At 31.1% G+C, this 18,360-nt stretch overlaps 1 protein-coding gene across 1 annotated transcript; it reads left to right on the forward strand.

Annotated features, from left to right (window-relative positions):
- Window positions 1-152: 152 nt before the first annotated feature.
- LOC106711804 (RNA polymerase-associated protein Rtf1) lies at window positions 153-14,786 on the forward strand. Its single transcript, XM_045684624.1, has 19 exons — window positions 153-317; window positions 1,055-1,172; window positions 1,996-2,211; window positions 2,927-2,990; window positions 4,241-4,360; window positions 4,637-4,821; window positions 5,047-5,139; window positions 6,344-6,525; window positions 6,840-6,951; window positions 8,266-8,386; window positions 9,004-9,109; window positions 9,703-9,834; window positions 10,764-10,892; window positions 11,232-11,344; window positions 12,168-12,336; window positions 12,802-12,900; window positions 13,437-13,538; window positions 13,978-14,092; window positions 14,603-14,786. The coding sequence occupies exons 1-19, from the start codon at window positions 249-251 to the stop codon at window positions 14,707-14,709; spliced, it is 2,352 nt and encodes a 783-aa protein (XP_045540580.1). The 5' UTR covers window positions 153-248; the 3' UTR covers window positions 14,710-14,786.
- Window positions 14,787-18,360: the final 3,574 nt, after the last annotated feature.

The following is an 18,360-nucleotide window of genomic DNA, read 5'->3' on the forward strand; positions in this document are numbered from 1 at the left end:
ATTTAAATTTTACATATATTCAAAACGGTAATTGAAAACTTCTTTGAAATTAATTATCGCATCAAAAATTTTACCATGTAAATTTTTTGTGAACCCAAACTTAGGATGAATATCCGAACTGAAATTTCAAGAATGCGATATTCTCTCAATGATTGTAAAAAAAACATTTTGTGTGTAGCGATTGACGGGTAACTTCGTAGCGTAAAGAAAAAATCTTGTGTCGTTCTTTCTAGATATAGTGCTCACAAATGGCTAAAAGGAAGAATAAGCCATTGATCGATTCAGATTCAAGCAGCGATTGCTCAGACTTAGACTCGGTAAGTAATATCCGTTAAACAATTCCTAGGTTATAGGTTGTTTAAAAGACAGCTTTTTGAAGACATTCCTATTCTATTTCACCTGCGTATTTAGGCCAAGATCAATAGCACGATGCTATAATTACGCTTAGTGCGCAATTGCCTCAGATATTAAAGAAAACAGTGTGTTTTTACTTGTAAAAACAATTTTACGTTTTGACTATTGTCACGATGTTTTTCTATAAAGCTTGGTTTTGTAATGGCCACTTTGGCTGTGACTCATGCAAAATTCGAAGAAAGCTACTTTCCAAACTTATTAACGTAAAATTCTATTACATTTCACCACGTTTTGGGTCCCAAAACGTTACAAAATACATAACATAAATCCAAATGTTTTTAGCTATAACGTATTCGTTTTTTATCAAATGGATTCAATTCAAACATAATAACGAACATCGCGTTACCTAATCTTTTCTTTTTAAATTTATTGAGTTCATTACTTTCTTTAGGAAATTATACAAAAAGAAAGGTCATAGACAAAATATTCATTTTTCACTAGATTAATTAACTTGTTCAAAAATAATGATTAATTTGTGATATCACATTATTTGTACAAGGTGATGTTATTTTTTTTATAATTTATTAATAAAAAATAATGTAATCTCTTTTTCAAACTTAATAAATCAAAGACAATTTTTGCTATTGTCTATTATGTAATATTTGGTGGTAAGCTCTGACCATAGATATTATTGTTCCAGCAATTCCTAAACTTAGCAAAGAAAAAAAAGAAACCAGGAGAATCACCACCACCATCAAAATCAAACAACAAATCATCAGATAGTGAGTCTGATTGGGACGATGATGACAAAAAAGATGGTAACTAATAAACATTTAAAAAAAACGGACCAATTGCAACACTTGTTAAGTGGTCTTCCTTACTGTAATTTTAGTACAGAAACTACACTTTGAGATCTTTAGTGACCAATTAACATGTGAGGGCATGTGGTAAAAGGATAATTTCTTTTCACGTTTTGTTGCCTTAATAATTCCATCTTCTCATTCCCTTTCCTTAAAAATGGTGGAACACAAAGTAGGATAAATTGAAATCTGACAAAAGCGAGACTATAATAAATATAGACTTTGTTGTCACCATCCTGCGTGGCAAATTCATATTCATGGGTAACTAAATTTAAGCTTGTGGTTCACATATTTAAGACAATTATTATTTGTGACGACTTGTACACACATTTACTTATTACCCATTAAACAACCTCTCTCTATGTTATGGTAAGCTGTAAGAGAACTCTTTTAGAGTTAAGCTCTCCAGTACAATACTTAGCATTTCTTATGTAATGTCTCAAAAATTATATGTGTATGTACAAAGTTTAAATAAAATAAATAAATAAAACATATTATATGAAACCGATCATTGAATCAGCTCACAGCTCAGCTTAATTTGTACCAACAGATTTATGTTTTGCGTTTTGAGCTCAAGGCAGCTTGTGGCTTGTTGGTCTATATCATTATTATAAATGGAGAAGAGCCGTGAGCTGTTGACTTAGTTGTTGAGCTGTAGCTCAACGATACAAGTCATTGAGACTTGAATGTGGAACCGGTTTAGAGCTGATTTACTCATTTCAAAAGCGTAGGGGCAGTGAACACATTAATATGTTTAACAAAAGCTAAGTCTAACTTTCAGGCAAATCCTCTTCATCGTCAAACTCAGAATCGGAAAGTGATGCAGGAAGTGATACATCCAAGAAGAAAGACCCACCGAGACCTGCCAGGAAGTCCTCGTCAGATCATACGGATGAAGTTAAAAAGAAACCGGAACAGAAAATGGCAGAAACCAGAAAGAGTATAGACAGTGTTGGTTCAGTCAAGAAAAAAGATACATACAGTGAACCTGAAGAAGGTAGGTTATGATTTTTTTTTTAATTATTTAGACAAATTATATTATTACAATCGAGAACCTTGGCATTTTATAATTTCCTTAGTCGTATTAGAAAATGAATGCAAATTGTGAAGCAAAATTAGATAGGGGATGAAAGTTTGTATGGGATTATATAAGGTTTATGTGAAAGTTTTATTGTAATATTTTTTAATTTTTAAGTAAAATAATTAGCAAAGTAATTACGTGGGCGAAGTCGCGGGCTCAGCTAGTTTTACTTCTAACTAATGTTATAAATGTTTAGATCAATCTTTCCCAAAGTGGGCGATAACGCCCCCTTGGGGGCGTTTTAAACCTGGGAGGGGGTGATAAGGGGCCCAAAATGGGGGGCATTGAAATTAATTAAAGTTATGAAATTGTGGTTTTTAAGTTTTAGGGCTGAATAAAAATTAAGGGGCTCTGAAATATAATTGATTTTCAAAGGGGACGGTGAAAGAAATAAATTTGACAATCACTGGTTTAAATGGATGAATGTTTGAAGGTATCTCCGGAATGGCTTAACAGATCTTGATGAAATTTGTCACAGGTGTAGAACATAATCTGGAAGAACACATAGGCTACTTTTATGTTGTTTTTTTTATTCGTAAAAAGCTATTAGTTTATGAAATGTCAATTCATAAAGTTAGTCACTAGTTTGTTAGTTGAATATTTTTTTTCTCATTATTGTATTTATTTGCAGGTGAAGTATCATCCCATTCGTCAGACAATGATTCAATAGATTCCGAAGAAGAATTTGATGATGGGTGAGACAGTTTATTAATCTGTCTACTTTGTCTAAGTACTAGCTTAAGGCCATTCGTACACAAGGAGATTTAAATCTTCAAAATACAGAGATCTTAGTCATTAAACGACTTACATAATACAATGTTATATAACTTATATGTAATAAGTTCGTACACAACGCGAGTTGACGACTTTTATATCTGTCAATGTCAAAGACAGTCGCTAGCGACATGTTTGTTAATATTCTCGTCAGAAAAGTTTCAATTTTCAAGATGGCGGAGTAAATCTATAAGTTGATATGTAAAATAAATTAGAGTAAAACAGTATTAGATTTTGCAACAACAATATTTATTGGGTGCACGAAAGGGCTTTGACCGGTGAAATACCACGACCTCAGAAGACAGGCGTCAAGTGGAAGTAATTCCACCTACAGTATGATAATTGTGGTGCCGGAGGTCTAATGAGTCCACAGATTTGACAGAGGAGGGGATGCACAGGAAGAGGATATATCCTCTTTCTGTTTGTCTCCTCCTTCGTCGATTAATGGTAGATAATGCATCAACAATTACTGATGTCTATAGGCAGCGGTCGTTTCGCTATTTAGGTGTAATCGGGTCACCTTATGATATAAAAAAAATGTAGTCGGTATGTCTGTACTGACTGGATAGACGACTTACGTCGACGATTCAACGTTGTATGGAGCAGGCAACGCGATTCTCACGACAGAACCATACAATATTAGTTTCAAATATTTATGTTGCTTTGTATGAAAGACCTAACACTTTTAATGTAACTAATTTTCATATGCTAAAAAAAACATATGATGTGTCCGTGGCTCAAGGTTTTAAGCACTTGACTTGTGATCTGCAGGTCCTAAGTTCTAATCCATGTACTAATGTGTTTTTCCATTTTCGATTTACATATGTACATTTATCCGACGTTCTTACAATGAAGGAAAAAGGTGATGCTGCACATATCTGAGAAGAAATTCAAAGATATGTGTGAAGTCAACCCGCACTGGGCAAGCGTGGTTGACTATTGCCTAGTCAACCTTAACTTAGGGTAGGCTCCGAGCCCCTCAGTCACTTATAGTGAGATGATGATGTAAATAACCCATAATTTAATATGTACTCTAAGAATACTTTCCAATTTATTTATCTTAATTTAAAACAGTTTATAATTATTTATCAAACATGTTACTTGTAATACATCTGTTAATTACAAATAAAATAAATTAAAAATGTAAATTTTAACTATAAATTTCTTTCAGTTATGATGAAAATTTAATGGGTGATGAAGAAGATAGAGCGAGACTTGCAGCCATGTCAGAGAAGGAGAGGGAACAGGAGATATTCAAACGTATCGAGAGAAGAGATCTAATGAAGACAAGGTAAGAGATGTTATATTAGAAATATAATTAGAGATAGGAGGTACATTTTTAATGTAACCTCTAACTGTGCGTCCTCTTCTCCGTTGATTAAAGGTAGGCAACGCATCTGCATTTGCAGATGTCTATGGGCAACTGTCGCCTATTTAGAAGAATTCAGGTGGCCATTTGCTCATTTGCCACCTTATGATATAAAAAAAAAACTATGGTTCTCCCTTAATTATCAATTAACAACTTTGAGTGTGATTTTATTTTCTTCTCTGATAAAACTTACTCCAGATGGGAAATAGAACGTAAGCTTCGTCTCGCAAAACGTACTGCGGCGGAGCGCGGAGCTTCCCCCGGAGAGTTAGCTCGGAGGAGAGACGCACGACGGAGGAGACGAGCACAGAAGAGAGAAGCCCCGAGAGAGAGTGAGAGACCGCCAGAAGAGAGAGAGAGAATGGACAGAGTCGAGAGGAGAGGTAAGAGTTTGGGAATTTGAATAAGGGAAATATAGTAGAATTTATATATCTCATAGAATCTTTGATTTAATAAGAAATTCAAAATATAAAAATATTTGACAATTCCTAATAAGATGTTATTTTTTTCTAACTTTGATTTTTTAGTTATAATTTTTTTTTTTTTTTTGCTTGGGACTTTATTTTTAGATATAAGCAGATTTTTTTTATCTTTTGTTGTATTTTTAGAATCTGAATCGGAACAACCGAAGGAAATTGAGAAGGAAAACGAAAGTATGCAACAGAGTCCCGGAGAAATATTGGATGATCAGAAAGATAATGGTGAGCCCCTTTAAAAATGTCTTACTGGAATATTATAAAAAAAACTTTATTTTCAGCGGGGAAATTTAGGTAATGAATTTGACCCTTCCAATTAAAAAAAAATTTTTTTTTTTTTAAATAACAGCGTTAACTATGTCTATGGTTTCTCTCTTTGATAATCAGAATAATGTTTGTCTCAAATCGGGCGTTTTGTTTTTAATTTACTTTCAAAACTAGAATGTGTCCAATTTGAATATTTGGATTACAGGATTGTATGGATATTTTCAATTTATCTTACAAAGTTTAATTAATTATATTATTACTATTTGAAAATTACAATTAAATATGATAACCAAGCTTTCGGTCACTTGAATTCGGCGAAATGGCGAATCAACTACTGCCCATAGACATCCACAATTACAGATGCGTTGATTATCATTAATTAATGAAGGAAAGAATGCACAGAAAGGGAATGTTTCCCCTTTCTATGACTCTCCTCTGTCTAATCGTCTTTTTCCTATCCATTTTTTATAAGAAAAGTGTGGGAAAGGGAAAGATGACTAAAATTAGGCCTCCGGAATGTACACTGATCTAACAAAACCCGGAATTACTTCCAGTTCACGCCTAAATGTCGGTTTAGTTAGATCAGGGATCACCAAACTATAAACAAGTGATCCCCTTTTCCAAAATGAACCGTTTCCACAGACCCCCCCCCCCATGGCTAAATTATCTACTTTTAAAATCAATTATTGTTATTATTATTAACTAGCTTTTACCCGCGACTTCGTCCGCGTGGAATAAATAAAATGCACACAAGATAAAGTTCCTATGTCCGTCTCCTAGTTCTAAGCTACCTCCCCATCAATTTTCAGCTAAATCAGTTCGACCTATCTTGAGTTATAAATAGTGTAACTAACACGACTTTCTGACTATATATATAGATTCTGACTTAGGTCAATAGAAGAAGACAGAGTGATTATTAGCAATGCTTTAATGTTGTTGGTTAAATAAAATACTTTTAGTTATGAATTAAAGTATATTGAAAGTAATTACAGAATTAACACAAGGAGATGCGCGTGATACGTTAGACGGCCATTACGGAAGAGGAAGTGACATTCCGTTAGTGTTGCCACTATAGGGTTACGCTTATATTCCAACATTTAAGTTATCGACCACTTTGGCAATCCCTGAGTTAGATTTTACTAGTATATTTTTTTCCTTTCAGACGCTTCTCGCTCGACTTCTCCCCTGTTCGGTGCGAAGTCTGAAGGCAGGAAGAGGAATGTGGACGACAGGCGACAGAACGCGATGGCGGCGTTACGCGCTCAGAGAGACGCCAAGGCAACTCGCACTGAGCACAAGCAGAGGAAGAGAATGGAGCAGGAAAAAGACAAGGATGATGATGATGTAAGTATCACCACTGATGAGACGGACATAGAAATATTTTTTTTGCTATTTTCAAATAAAATTAGGAAATTTGACTGACCTCTGCCCATAGATATCTAGGAATAGAAGTTTTCAGATGCTTTCCTTTTCATTTTATTATACGAAGAAGACTGAAAAAAGATATATCCCTTTATTATACCTTATAATCTACTTCCTTAGAAGTTTCTTGGGTAAAATATTATAATTTGGTCTCCGGCAACCATAGTGGGAAGGGGAAGTGGTTTTGTCAGGGGAAGAGATGTGTGATAATGCATCTATCACCTTTCACCCTCCAGGACGCAGATGCGGAGATCATAGGAGGTACAAGTAAACAGAGTGTCAAATTAAAGGCATCAGATATATATTCTGATGACTCCGGCTCTGATTCTGAAGATAACAAGTCACAGGGTAAGTTTATCTTTTATTATGTTTTAATGTTAAATACAAAAAAATTACAAGATTGAATGTAGGCTTAAGTAGAGGAAGAAAAAAGAAAGTATGTATGGATTGTGTGAAAGAGGATATACGTAAGAAGGGGGTAAATTCAGATATGACGGCTGATAGAGATGTATGGAGGAGTAGTACATACTGTGCCGACCCTACATAGGGATAAGGGCAGATTGATGATGATAATAAAACAGAGACTAAACGATGACAGTGAAACCTTGATAAGCGAGAGTCATTGCCCGGTCCCGGAAGACGACCTCCAAAAGCGAGAAAACTCGGGTATGAGAGAAACCTCTATAAGCGAGAAATTCGGTTATGAGAGAAACCTCTATAAGCGAGAAAGTCGAGTAAAAGAGAAACTGTATAAGCGAGAAAGTCGGGGATGAAAGAAACCTCTATAAGCGAGAAAACTCGGGTCTGAGAGAAACCTCTATAAGCGAGAAACTCGGGTATGAGAGAAACCTTTATAAGCGAGAAACTCGGGTATGAGAGAAACCTTTATAAGCGAGAAACTCGGGTATGAGAGAAACCTTTATAAGCGAGAAACTCGGGTATGAGAGAAACCTCTATAAGCGAGAAACTCGGGTATGAGAGAAACCTTTAAAAGCGAGAAACTCGGGTATGAGAGAAACCTCTATAAGCGAGAAACTCGGGTATGAGAGAAACCTTTATAAGCGAGAAACTCGGGTATGAGAGAAACCTCTATAGCGAGAAACTCGGGTATGAGAGAAACCTTTATAAGCGAGAAACTCGGGTATGGGAGAAACCTCTGTAAGCGAGAAACTCGGGTATGAGAAACCTCTATAAGCGAGAAAGTCGGGTATGAGAGAAACCTCTATAAGCGAGAAAGTCGGGTATGAGAGAAACCTCTATAAGCGAGAAACTCGGGTATGAGAGAAACCTTTATAAGCGAGAAACTCGGGTATGAGAGAAACCTCTGTAAGCGAGAAACTCGGGTATGAGAAACCTCTATAAGCGAGAAAGTCGGGTATGAGAGAAACCTCTATAAGCGAGAAAGTTGGGTATGAGAGAAACCTCTATAAGCGAGAAAGTTGGGTATGAGAGAAACCTTTATAAGCGAGAAACTCGGGTATGAGAGAAACCTCTATAAGCGAGAAACTCGGGTATGAGAGAAACCTTTATAAGCGAGAAACTCGGGTATGAGAGAAACCTCTATAAGCGAGAAAAATATCGCAGTTCTTTGGACTCTCGCTTATCAAAGTTCACATATTTATTATAAACATGCGTTATGATATGTTTTATTATCTGTTCCAGGTCGTCGCAGCTCCACTAGTTCTTCTTCATCAGGTGGTGAGGAAGAAGAGAAGAAGAGAGAGGAAGTGGAAGTGAAGTACGCGGATACAAGAGATCAGATCAACAAACTTAGGTTAAGCAGGTAATATTGTTATTTATAGACAAAGAATTTAATTCGCTTTCCACTTATGCTTATGATAGATTTTATTATAAGTTTTCTATCTAATTGACATATGGGTAGGATATAAATGTCCTTGACTGTATATTTCTTTGAAATCAAAAGATTTGTCGCTGAAATTTCTAAATTATTTCTATCAAAACACTTTTTCTAAATGTTATATGAAATTTGTTGCAATTATTTTACAATGCCACTTTATTTTATGACATAATTTTCTTAAAATGACTGAAAATGTTAAATATTGTAACGTGTAATGTGTAAAATCGATGTTAAAGTCGAACCTGTATGATGGAGAATTCAAAGTACTGCTATATTTTTCTCGCTTATAGAGGTTTGAATGTATTTTATTTTAATTATAATAAATCTATATATATATATAGTCAGAAAGTGGTGTTAGTTACACTATTTATAACTCAAGATCGGTCGAACTGATTTAGCTGAAAATTGATGGGGAGGTAACTTAGAACTAGGAGACGGACATCGGAACTTTTTTATCTTGTGTGCATTTTTTTTATTCCACGCGGACGAAGTCGCGGGTAAAGGCTAGTTATTAAATAGTTAATATTTACCTTTTCTTCCAGGTTTAAGTTAGAAAGACTAGTACATTTGCCATTCTTCGCTCGCGTTGTCACAGGATGTTTTGTACGTATTGGTATCGGTAATAACAACGGAAATCCTGTATACAGGGTGAGTTATAATGCATTTTTTTAAATATTTATTTATATTATTCTTATAAGAAGATTTTTTTTATATCAAGGTGGCAAACAAGCAAGCGGTCACCTGAATTCGCTTAAACAGCGAAGCGACCGCTGTCCATAGACAACTAAAATTGTAGATTCGTTGCCTACCTTTAATCGACAGAGGAGGAGACGCACAGGAAAAGGATATATCCTCTTCCTAAGCGTCCACTCCTCCGTCAAATTTATCCTTTCCATCCTTTCCTTATAAGAAAAGTGTAGGAAGAGAACGTAGACTAAAATTAGACCTTAGATGTTATCTATATATTTTTGTAAATCGTATGAAATTGAATTTTTATATAGTTTTACAACAGTGGAAATTCACCTTTAATTTATTAAATTATTTCTAATTAAATTGAATTATGTTTGATGAAAAAATGATGGTGCAAAAATAAAATTAAGCATCATTTTGTTACATGAGTGAGATAAAAGATATTACAGAATGGATGGAGTAAAAGAGAACGATGTATACATCTGAATACAAAAAAAATAGATTGTCTGTAGTTTTTTTGTTTTTAATTAGCTTTTGTATTTTGTATACAGGTGGCAGAAATAATAGATGTATACGAAACAGCTAAAGTATACAATTTGGGTAATACAAGAACTAACAAAGGTTTAAAGTTACGTCACGGGACACAAGATAGAGTTTTCAGATTGGAATTTGTCAGTAATCAGGTAATTTGCTTTATATCTGTTATAATAACATACAATTGACATGTGATATTTAGTTGTAATAACCAATATTATTGCTTATACTTGCTATCGCCCGCGACTTTGTCTGCTCGACATTAAGTAAAAAAACTTTATAAGTAGGTTATGTTTTCTTTCAGATTATGTTCTACATTTATGCCAAATTTCATTAAGATCCGTTGAGTAGTTTTGGAGATACATTCTAACATCCATCCATCCATCCAAATATTCGTATTTATAATATTAGTAAGATAATTGAAAGTTGGATTGGAAATTTGTATGGAAGTATTTTTACAGTTAGAAGTTTGAAACTTATCTTTAAATGTGTTAATTTTGATATAAATAAATATGAAATTCAATTTTTGTAATAATTTTACCCTTTAAGGGTGCAAAATAACAATATTGAATAGGGGATGAAAGTTTATATTGATTTATAGAAGATTTACGTGAATATTTTGTAAATTTAATATGTTTTGTTGTAATTTTTTTAAATAATTTTAAAGTGAATTACAACAAACTCACACCTATAACCCAAAGGGGTAGGTAGAGACTAAAGATTTCCATTTGGTGTAAACCAAAAAAAAGAAATAATTAAAAACTGTACAAAAAAGAGTACGGACCAAGTGTCCGTAGATGTAGTTTTATTAATAAAAAAAATTAAAAAAATCCCTAAAACACTAAATTTTTTATCTACATTTATACATCAATATATTACACATTAGTTAAGTTAAATAGCTTAAATAAAATGCTATCAGAAAACAGTATTTTACGCAGACAAAGTCACGGACAAATCTAGTTAACAATATGTTAAATGTTCTGAAATTAATTACATTCAGAATATAACTCGAGATTTATTAATTTTGATATATAGTATATATGTGATTTAATATATATTTAATCCTCGTTTCCACTAGGAGTTTACAGATAATGAGTTCGTGAAATGGTACAAAGCTATAAAGGACGCTAACAAAAAACCACCAACAATGGACTTTGTTAGGAATAAAATAAGTCAAGTTAAAGAAGCTCTTATGTATGAATTTAAAGTAAGTTTTTTTTTATTTTAACAATCTCAAAGACGTTAATCGATCATTAATGGTATAAGTATAGATTTGGTTTAAGAAATTAATAAGGGAATGGTTAAGTAAGTATTAAAAAACTAACGGTGGATTTTTTTGTAAAAAAAAAAAACTTTTTTTTTATTTTATTTTTTTCGTTTTTCATTTTGCTACGAGTATTTTGAAGTTTACAAATTGATATGTGACATAGTTTTTTTTTTTTGTAATAATTTTTCAATTATTTATATTTTTTAATTTGAAAATTGTATAATTTTATAATTAAGATTAGAAATCTATTTAATTTGGTTTTTTTTTTTTTACTTTTAGGAAGAAGATATAGAAAAGATAGTAGCAGAAAAAGAAAGATTCAGATCACATCCAACTAATTATGCGATGAAAAAGACACAATTAATGAAAGAAAGAGACGTTGCACAATTGAGGTATGAAATATATATTTATTCTATCCATTTTTTTGATTATTATTATGTACTAGCTTTAAAAAAAACTTAATAAATAGCCTATGTGTTCTTTCAGACTATGTTCTACATCTGTGACAAATTTAATCTAGATCCGTTGAACCGTTCCGGAGATATCTTTAAACAAACATACATTTAAACATTCACATTTATAATATTAGTAAGACTAGCTGTTCTCGTGCGACTTTATCCGCATGAAATTCTATTTTTTTTTTGTTACACAAAAACAAACTTTGTTTTATTATATATGTCAAAATTCAAATGTTCAAATGACAACGAAAGACTTCGCCATTGGCTGACATTTACCGTTACCATGGCAACCATCTTTGTTGCTATTGGCTTGCAATTTTTGTCCCTTTCTCGCATAATTCTTTTTCAATTTACTCACAACTTAATATAAATGGCGTGAAAATATTTAACCTAAAGCATATCTCAAATACAAGGCTTTTTATTACAAAACAAAATGCCAAAATATTTAATAAAAAATATGCCGTGATTACTGAGATCCTACGTTACAAAGAGATTTGTTTACGATTTATTATCATACTAATAAATGCGAATGTTGGATGGATGGATGTATGGATGGAAGGATGTTTGAAGAAGGTAATCTCAGGAACAGCTCAATGGACCTTGATGAAATTTGGCATAGATGTAGTTCATAATCTCGAAGAATACATATTCTACTTATTTTTTTTTTAATTCCTCACAGACGGAGTCGCAGGCGAAAGCTAGTAATAATACAAATTTATACAAAATAACACTTATTTAATAATTTTTATTATTACAGAGGTGATGATGAATTAGTTATGGATTTAAATGCAAAGATACAAGAATTAGAAGACAGAGCGAGTCAATTGGACAAAACTAGAACATCCTCCATACAAAGTATATCTTATATAAACAATAGGAATAGAAAATTAAATGTAGAAACTGCTGAAAAAGCTATTATGGAAGAGGTAAGTAATACAGTCGAATCAGGATAAGAGAGAATTCGGTCCTGATGTACAACCTCCATCAGCGAGAAACTTAAGTATGACAGAAACCTCTAAAAGCGAGAAAATATCATGCTCTTTTGGACTCTCGCTTATCAAGGTTGAACTGTATGGTAAAAGAACTAGTTAAAAGTAAATATGTAGTTCACTCCCACAACTTTGTCCGAGTGGAAATTTGAATACTTTTGTAGTAGTAAACATACATCCATCAAATTATAGTTGAACCTCGGTAAGCGAGAGTCCTATGGTCTGTGATATTTTTCTCGCTTTTAAAGGTTTCTAACTAAAAGTTCTCGCTTTTGAAGGTCCGTTGTGACCGAACCTAATCTCTCGCTTATAGTGAGGTTTCGCTTACCTTTCTCAGATTCAGCTAAGACACGGGTACAACTTTTTTTTTCTATTTCTAGTAAAAATGTATTTTTTTCTCAGGTAAAAGCTAACAAAGGTAAAAAACAAGATGATCCATTCACACGACGGCATACGAAACCTGTTATGAACTTTAAATCACATCAAGGTGGAAGGAGTCAGGTAATATTTAAAAAAAATCTAGATATGTAAAAATAACTAATTAAGGCGAAAAAAAACTATTTCTTGAAAAATATTTTTTTCAAAAATTGCTATTTGGTATTAACTATACTTGTTTTTAAGGTTGTAACGGAACGTTACCTCCGCCTCCGCAACTTGTGCATAAAATCTTACATCCTCATCCACCTCCGTATTTTTTTTCGCAGTATAATGGAGGTTTCTTCTTAATCTTGTTACTTGTTATTTGTTAATAATTATTTTCGACCTCCGCCTCCACCTCCATTAACCTCCACATCCACGAAGCAAAGGCATTTTACCTCCGCATCTGACGAATTGACTTCATTTATCATTCTATTTTCTTTTTATCACTTTATTTTAACAATTTTTATAAAATGGCAACATTACTGATGAAAAAACAATGGTAATTGTAAAAAAAAATTATCCTTTTGATGTTGTGATCATATTATATCTATACTAAGGGGCTTTTAATAGCCATTTAAGAGTTCTGAGTGCGGTGGAATAATTAATATTGTCCACAGGAGTTGATGAGGAATGAAGAAGCTGCGATGGAGGAGCAGCGACTGCGGGAGGAAGAGGAGAGAGTGGAGAGGGAGAGACAGGAGCGAGATAGACTGATGATGGTGAGTTATATCTTTTATTTAAAGTTATACTATATACATATTAATAAAAAAACATGCATAGCTATTCAAAAAAAAAATCTAATTCAATTTCTGTTTTTTTTTTTTTTTGAAAAAATCGAGTACTATTTTTGAGTTGGTTTTTTTATAGTAATAAAGCCATTTATTCTCCATACAGATAAACACAAAATTTAAAAAAAATAAAATGTACAAAGATCTTACTTCTATTTGCAATATCAAAAAAATGTTTGCAATTCCTTAATTTAAAAAAGATTTTTTTTCTTTTTTTTTTTTTGTTCTTAAACAATTGTTTCTTTTGCTTATTTATTATATCGTGTTAAAAAAAAGCTTTTAGTAATTTTTGACTTTATTGCATTAGAAAAGATTAGTCGTATGTTTTGTAAATACACATTTTTTATGCATTTTTTTTTTATATTTCCAGCAACAAAACGAACCAGAGAGACCTAAACGTGAGAAGACAAGTTCGTCAGACAACACAAGTCTCTACTCTCTGCATGACTTTGATATTAATATTGACTTGGACTTACCTGTGGCCAGTAAGTGTCGCGTTCACCCTATTATTAATATTTCTACTCACATTGACTTAATTATTTATCATTTTTTTATTTAATTTCATTGGTTAATAATATTTAAAATATAGTTTAATAAAAAAAATAAAAACTATTTTTTTTTGAAGTATTTAAATTTTGGGGTAATTGCTCCAGTAATTGAACACCCACCAAAAGTTTTTTTTTATAAAAATTTTCGTTTCTAAATTTTATTATTTTAATTTTTTTTTCTTTTATATGTAGATTTAAAAAAATAATATATATTTTTTTAATTTAATTTCACTGGTAAATTATATTTAAATTATAGTTTATTAAAAAAACTTACTAATTATTTTTTTTTTCAAGTAATTAAATTTTGGGGTAATTGCTACAGTAATTGAACACCCAACAATTTTTTTTTTATAAATTTTTTTGGTTTTTAAATTCCATATTTTATTTAATTTATAGTTTTTTTTTTATTTTTTTATATGTTAATATTAAAAAAAATTGTTTTTCCAGAATCAATGAGTGCACAACCGAAGCAAGTGACTGGTAAAGTGAAAGAGACTGGACCAAAAAGGTCTCTCAATTTAGACGAATACAAGAAAAGACACGGACTTATATGAGTTTTGTTTATTATTTTGTGATAACATTTGAAGTGTTGACGGGACTTGAATAACTAGGGTAACCTATATGTTATGTCTAGATTTTTTATATCTAGATATATGTTACTGAGTTTGTAAGAAATTAAGGATATTTCTTATCTAGTGAGAAATGTCTATCATTTTGAAATATCTATTCATTTAATATGCTAATTGCTAGTATTTTAGCTTTTTTTATAGAAATGACTAGTTTTCATTTTCTTCATAAAAAAATGTATTAAAAAGCAATAAAAAATAGTGCCTAAAGTATTTTATATTAAAAAATAATTGTATCAATACCTTTGAATATAAAAAATACTATATTCTTTATGAATAGTTAGTAAAAAAAAAATATGGTCCTTCGAGTCGGTTTTTTTTTACGAAAAATTTAATAATTTCATATTTACGCGTGTTTTGTGAAAGAAAATCGTTAAGCAATGTATTATATGAGTTTTCACTTGCGAAACATTTACAAAAAACAACACCAACAATCGCTTTTTAAAGATTTAAATCTCCTTGTGTATGAAAGACTTTAGATGTTAAAGTAATTTTTATCTATATTTCAGAAAATATCTATTTTGTCAAATATTAAGTTTCAATTAAATTTAAATTGTTACCATTTTATTATATTTCAAACAATTAAATTATTATAAAATATCGTCATTTTGTTATCTAACTATGAATAAAATAACCAGAGAAATGTTAAGTTAAATCATAAAAAAAATGTTGTCTACAGATTTCATAATTTTGCTGTCAGTTTATAAAATAACGAAAATCATATTTTTGACGGAAAAAATTCTTACGAAAAGTTGTCACGACACTTTTTGCTATATCACCATGGCAACGACGTGACAATATATAACGAAAATTCATAGAAATAAAATGTACTTCTTGTGAAGACTTAAGTTTTTTATTCATAGAATAAACATTGGTTCCTTCACTAATTAATTGAAAGGAACTTCGTTCCATCCGGGTGTCCCAACACACCTCTCAAGTTTTATTATTTTAAATAACTATAATATCTTAGATTTATTCATCTATTTACGATATACTTCCATATTCTTCCCATTTTAAAATCTATCTATATCTATGCCTTTTCCCAATTATTTGGGGTCGGCCTTCCTTGTCCTAATTCTCCAGACAGCACGATTCCTGGAGTCTTGTTCGTCAAGGTCATTAAACTAACAAGGTAAAATAAACTTTTTTTTTTTAATAATTCCCAAATTAATTCAGATCCCGTCAACATTTCATTATAACGTCTTAAATTATTATTATATAATATAGTTTAGATTTTATATAATACGCTAAATATCTTATGTCAAAGCCACAGCGATATATATCGAATTTTTTTTTATAATGTAAGATTACAAACAAACAGTCACATAATTCGCTAAATTAGCGAAGTAATTCATCTGCAATTGCAGACCTTACCTATCTTTAATCACTGGAGGACGTACAGAAAGACAATATCTTATGCGTTCCCTCCTCTGTTAAATCTACTTCCCTTTTCCATCCTTCCCTTGTAAGATAAGGGAAAGGGAACTAAAATAGACTGTAATTATATATATATATAATATTACGACAAGTTTTAAATAAAAAAATATCTTATACGTTAACCCTTTTTATACCGTGACTAGCGTCTGGTAGGAATTTTTACCAAATCATGGTTTTTTTCAAACATTATTATGCGTAATATTACGAAATGCCATCTTTACTAATCTATATATATAGTCAGAAAGTGGTGTTAGTTACACTATTTATAACTCAAGGTAGGTCGAACTGATTTAGCTGAAAATTGATGTGGAGGTAGCTTAGAACTAGGAGACGGACATAGGAACTTTTTTATCTTGTGTGCATTTTTTTTATTCCACGCAGACGGAGTCGCGGGTAAAAGCTAGAAAATAATGAAGTATTTATACAGAAAGTATTGTTGTGATCATATTTATTATGAAATATATAACCAAATTTACATCAATAATAACAATCAGCAGTCAAAGGGTTAAAATATGTGTTTAACTTAATAGTGTCTTAATTTTGGATTAATACCAGATACAGTTTAATAGAAAAGTTTATTAAAAACAACAGTGAAAAGCAAACTATTTTTGAGTTTAAACGAATTAATTAAATCATTCAATAATGTATGAGTCATTCGTTCATAATAAAATCATTCAGTCTTACGAATTCACTTGATGATTATTTTTTGTTTGAACGTATTATTTTATTAAATTAAATCAGTTTGAAATTAACGATTTCGTCACAATTAAATTGGATTATTAAAAAAGTAATCGTCTATATTATATGTAGTTTTATTGCCTTTAAATTACCTACCCTAAAATAAAAGAAATGAAAGAAAAAAATCATGTAAAAGTAATAAAATGTTTAATTAATATTTGTATAAAATTGAATCAAAAACCTTTTGGTATTTCTTTTTTAGAGAAATTACGTGAATTTTTTTACACATTTAAAGTTAATGTGGAAAAAATGCGAAAGTTTTTTTTTTTTAAATCATAAATAATGAAAAAAAATCTGATTCTTTTAATGGTCGAATTCCTTGAAATTAACGAAGTTTAATATCAACGATGTATTATTTAAATCAATTTTATTCGCAAAAAAAAAGAGTTTTTAAAGCAAAATTAATTTGAAATATAACGTAAAATTAAGGTGAAAGTAATTTTGTTGACAAAATATATACACATTTTTTACTACGACTGGTAAATAATTTTTTAATATTTTCATAAACAAAATAAAACACTTTTTACAATTTTTTTTTAACATTCGAATTCTTTTTTCTTTTGTAAAGTGTATTATGTTGCAGGTAAATATAAAAAAATACTGCACACTTTAAACTGAATATAAACATCATCAACCTGCCCCTATCCCTATTGAGGGTTGGCACAGTATGTACTTCTCCATACATCTCTATCAGCCGTCATATCTGAATTTACCCCCTTCTTACGCACATCCTCTTTCACACAATCCATACATACTTTCTTTGGTCTTCCTCTAACTTTATAGCCATCCACATTCAATCCCATTACTTTTTTGTTTACAAACAAAGAAAAAAAAATACATTGTACGTTTTTTTTAGTCTTCATTTAGTAACATAAATATAAACATGATTAGAATTAAAATTGTGTTAAAAAAATTTCGAGGAATTCTTTTAAGATATTGTATGGATCGATAAAATTAAATTTTTCTACAAAAAAAAACGGAATTAAATTTAAAATAATTTCGTAATGTAATTTATTATAATTAGTGTTATTTTAAAAGCTAAAGATTATAAGAAAAATGTCTTTTATAAATTGTGACCGTCAAATATTTTCCATTTTTGTTGGAAATATAATTTTGAAATAAAATAATAGTCTTAAAAAGGATTCAACCTTTCTCAGATTATTAACAAACGAATATGTTTCCATCATTGTTCACTTTACGTTGAAAAATCGTATAAAACGAAAAAACAACTTGAAACCTTCCATTTAAAGTTAAAACGGATAGTTTTTGTTGTTATAAGTAAAGTTTGAAGATAATGTTATATGACGATAAGGTGCTTAGTATACAAGGCAACGTAAGTCGTCTACGATTGATAAACAGGTTGCGAGCGACTGTCTGCCGATGACAGAAATGTCGGCGACGCGC

Source organism: Papilio machaon, chromosome 27 (assembly GCF_912999745.1).
Source record: "Papilio machaon chromosome 27, ilPapMach1.1, whole genome shotgun sequence".
In the NCBI taxonomy this organism is placed as follows: Eukaryota; Metazoa; Arthropoda; class Insecta; order Lepidoptera; family Papilionidae; genus Papilio; species Papilio machaon.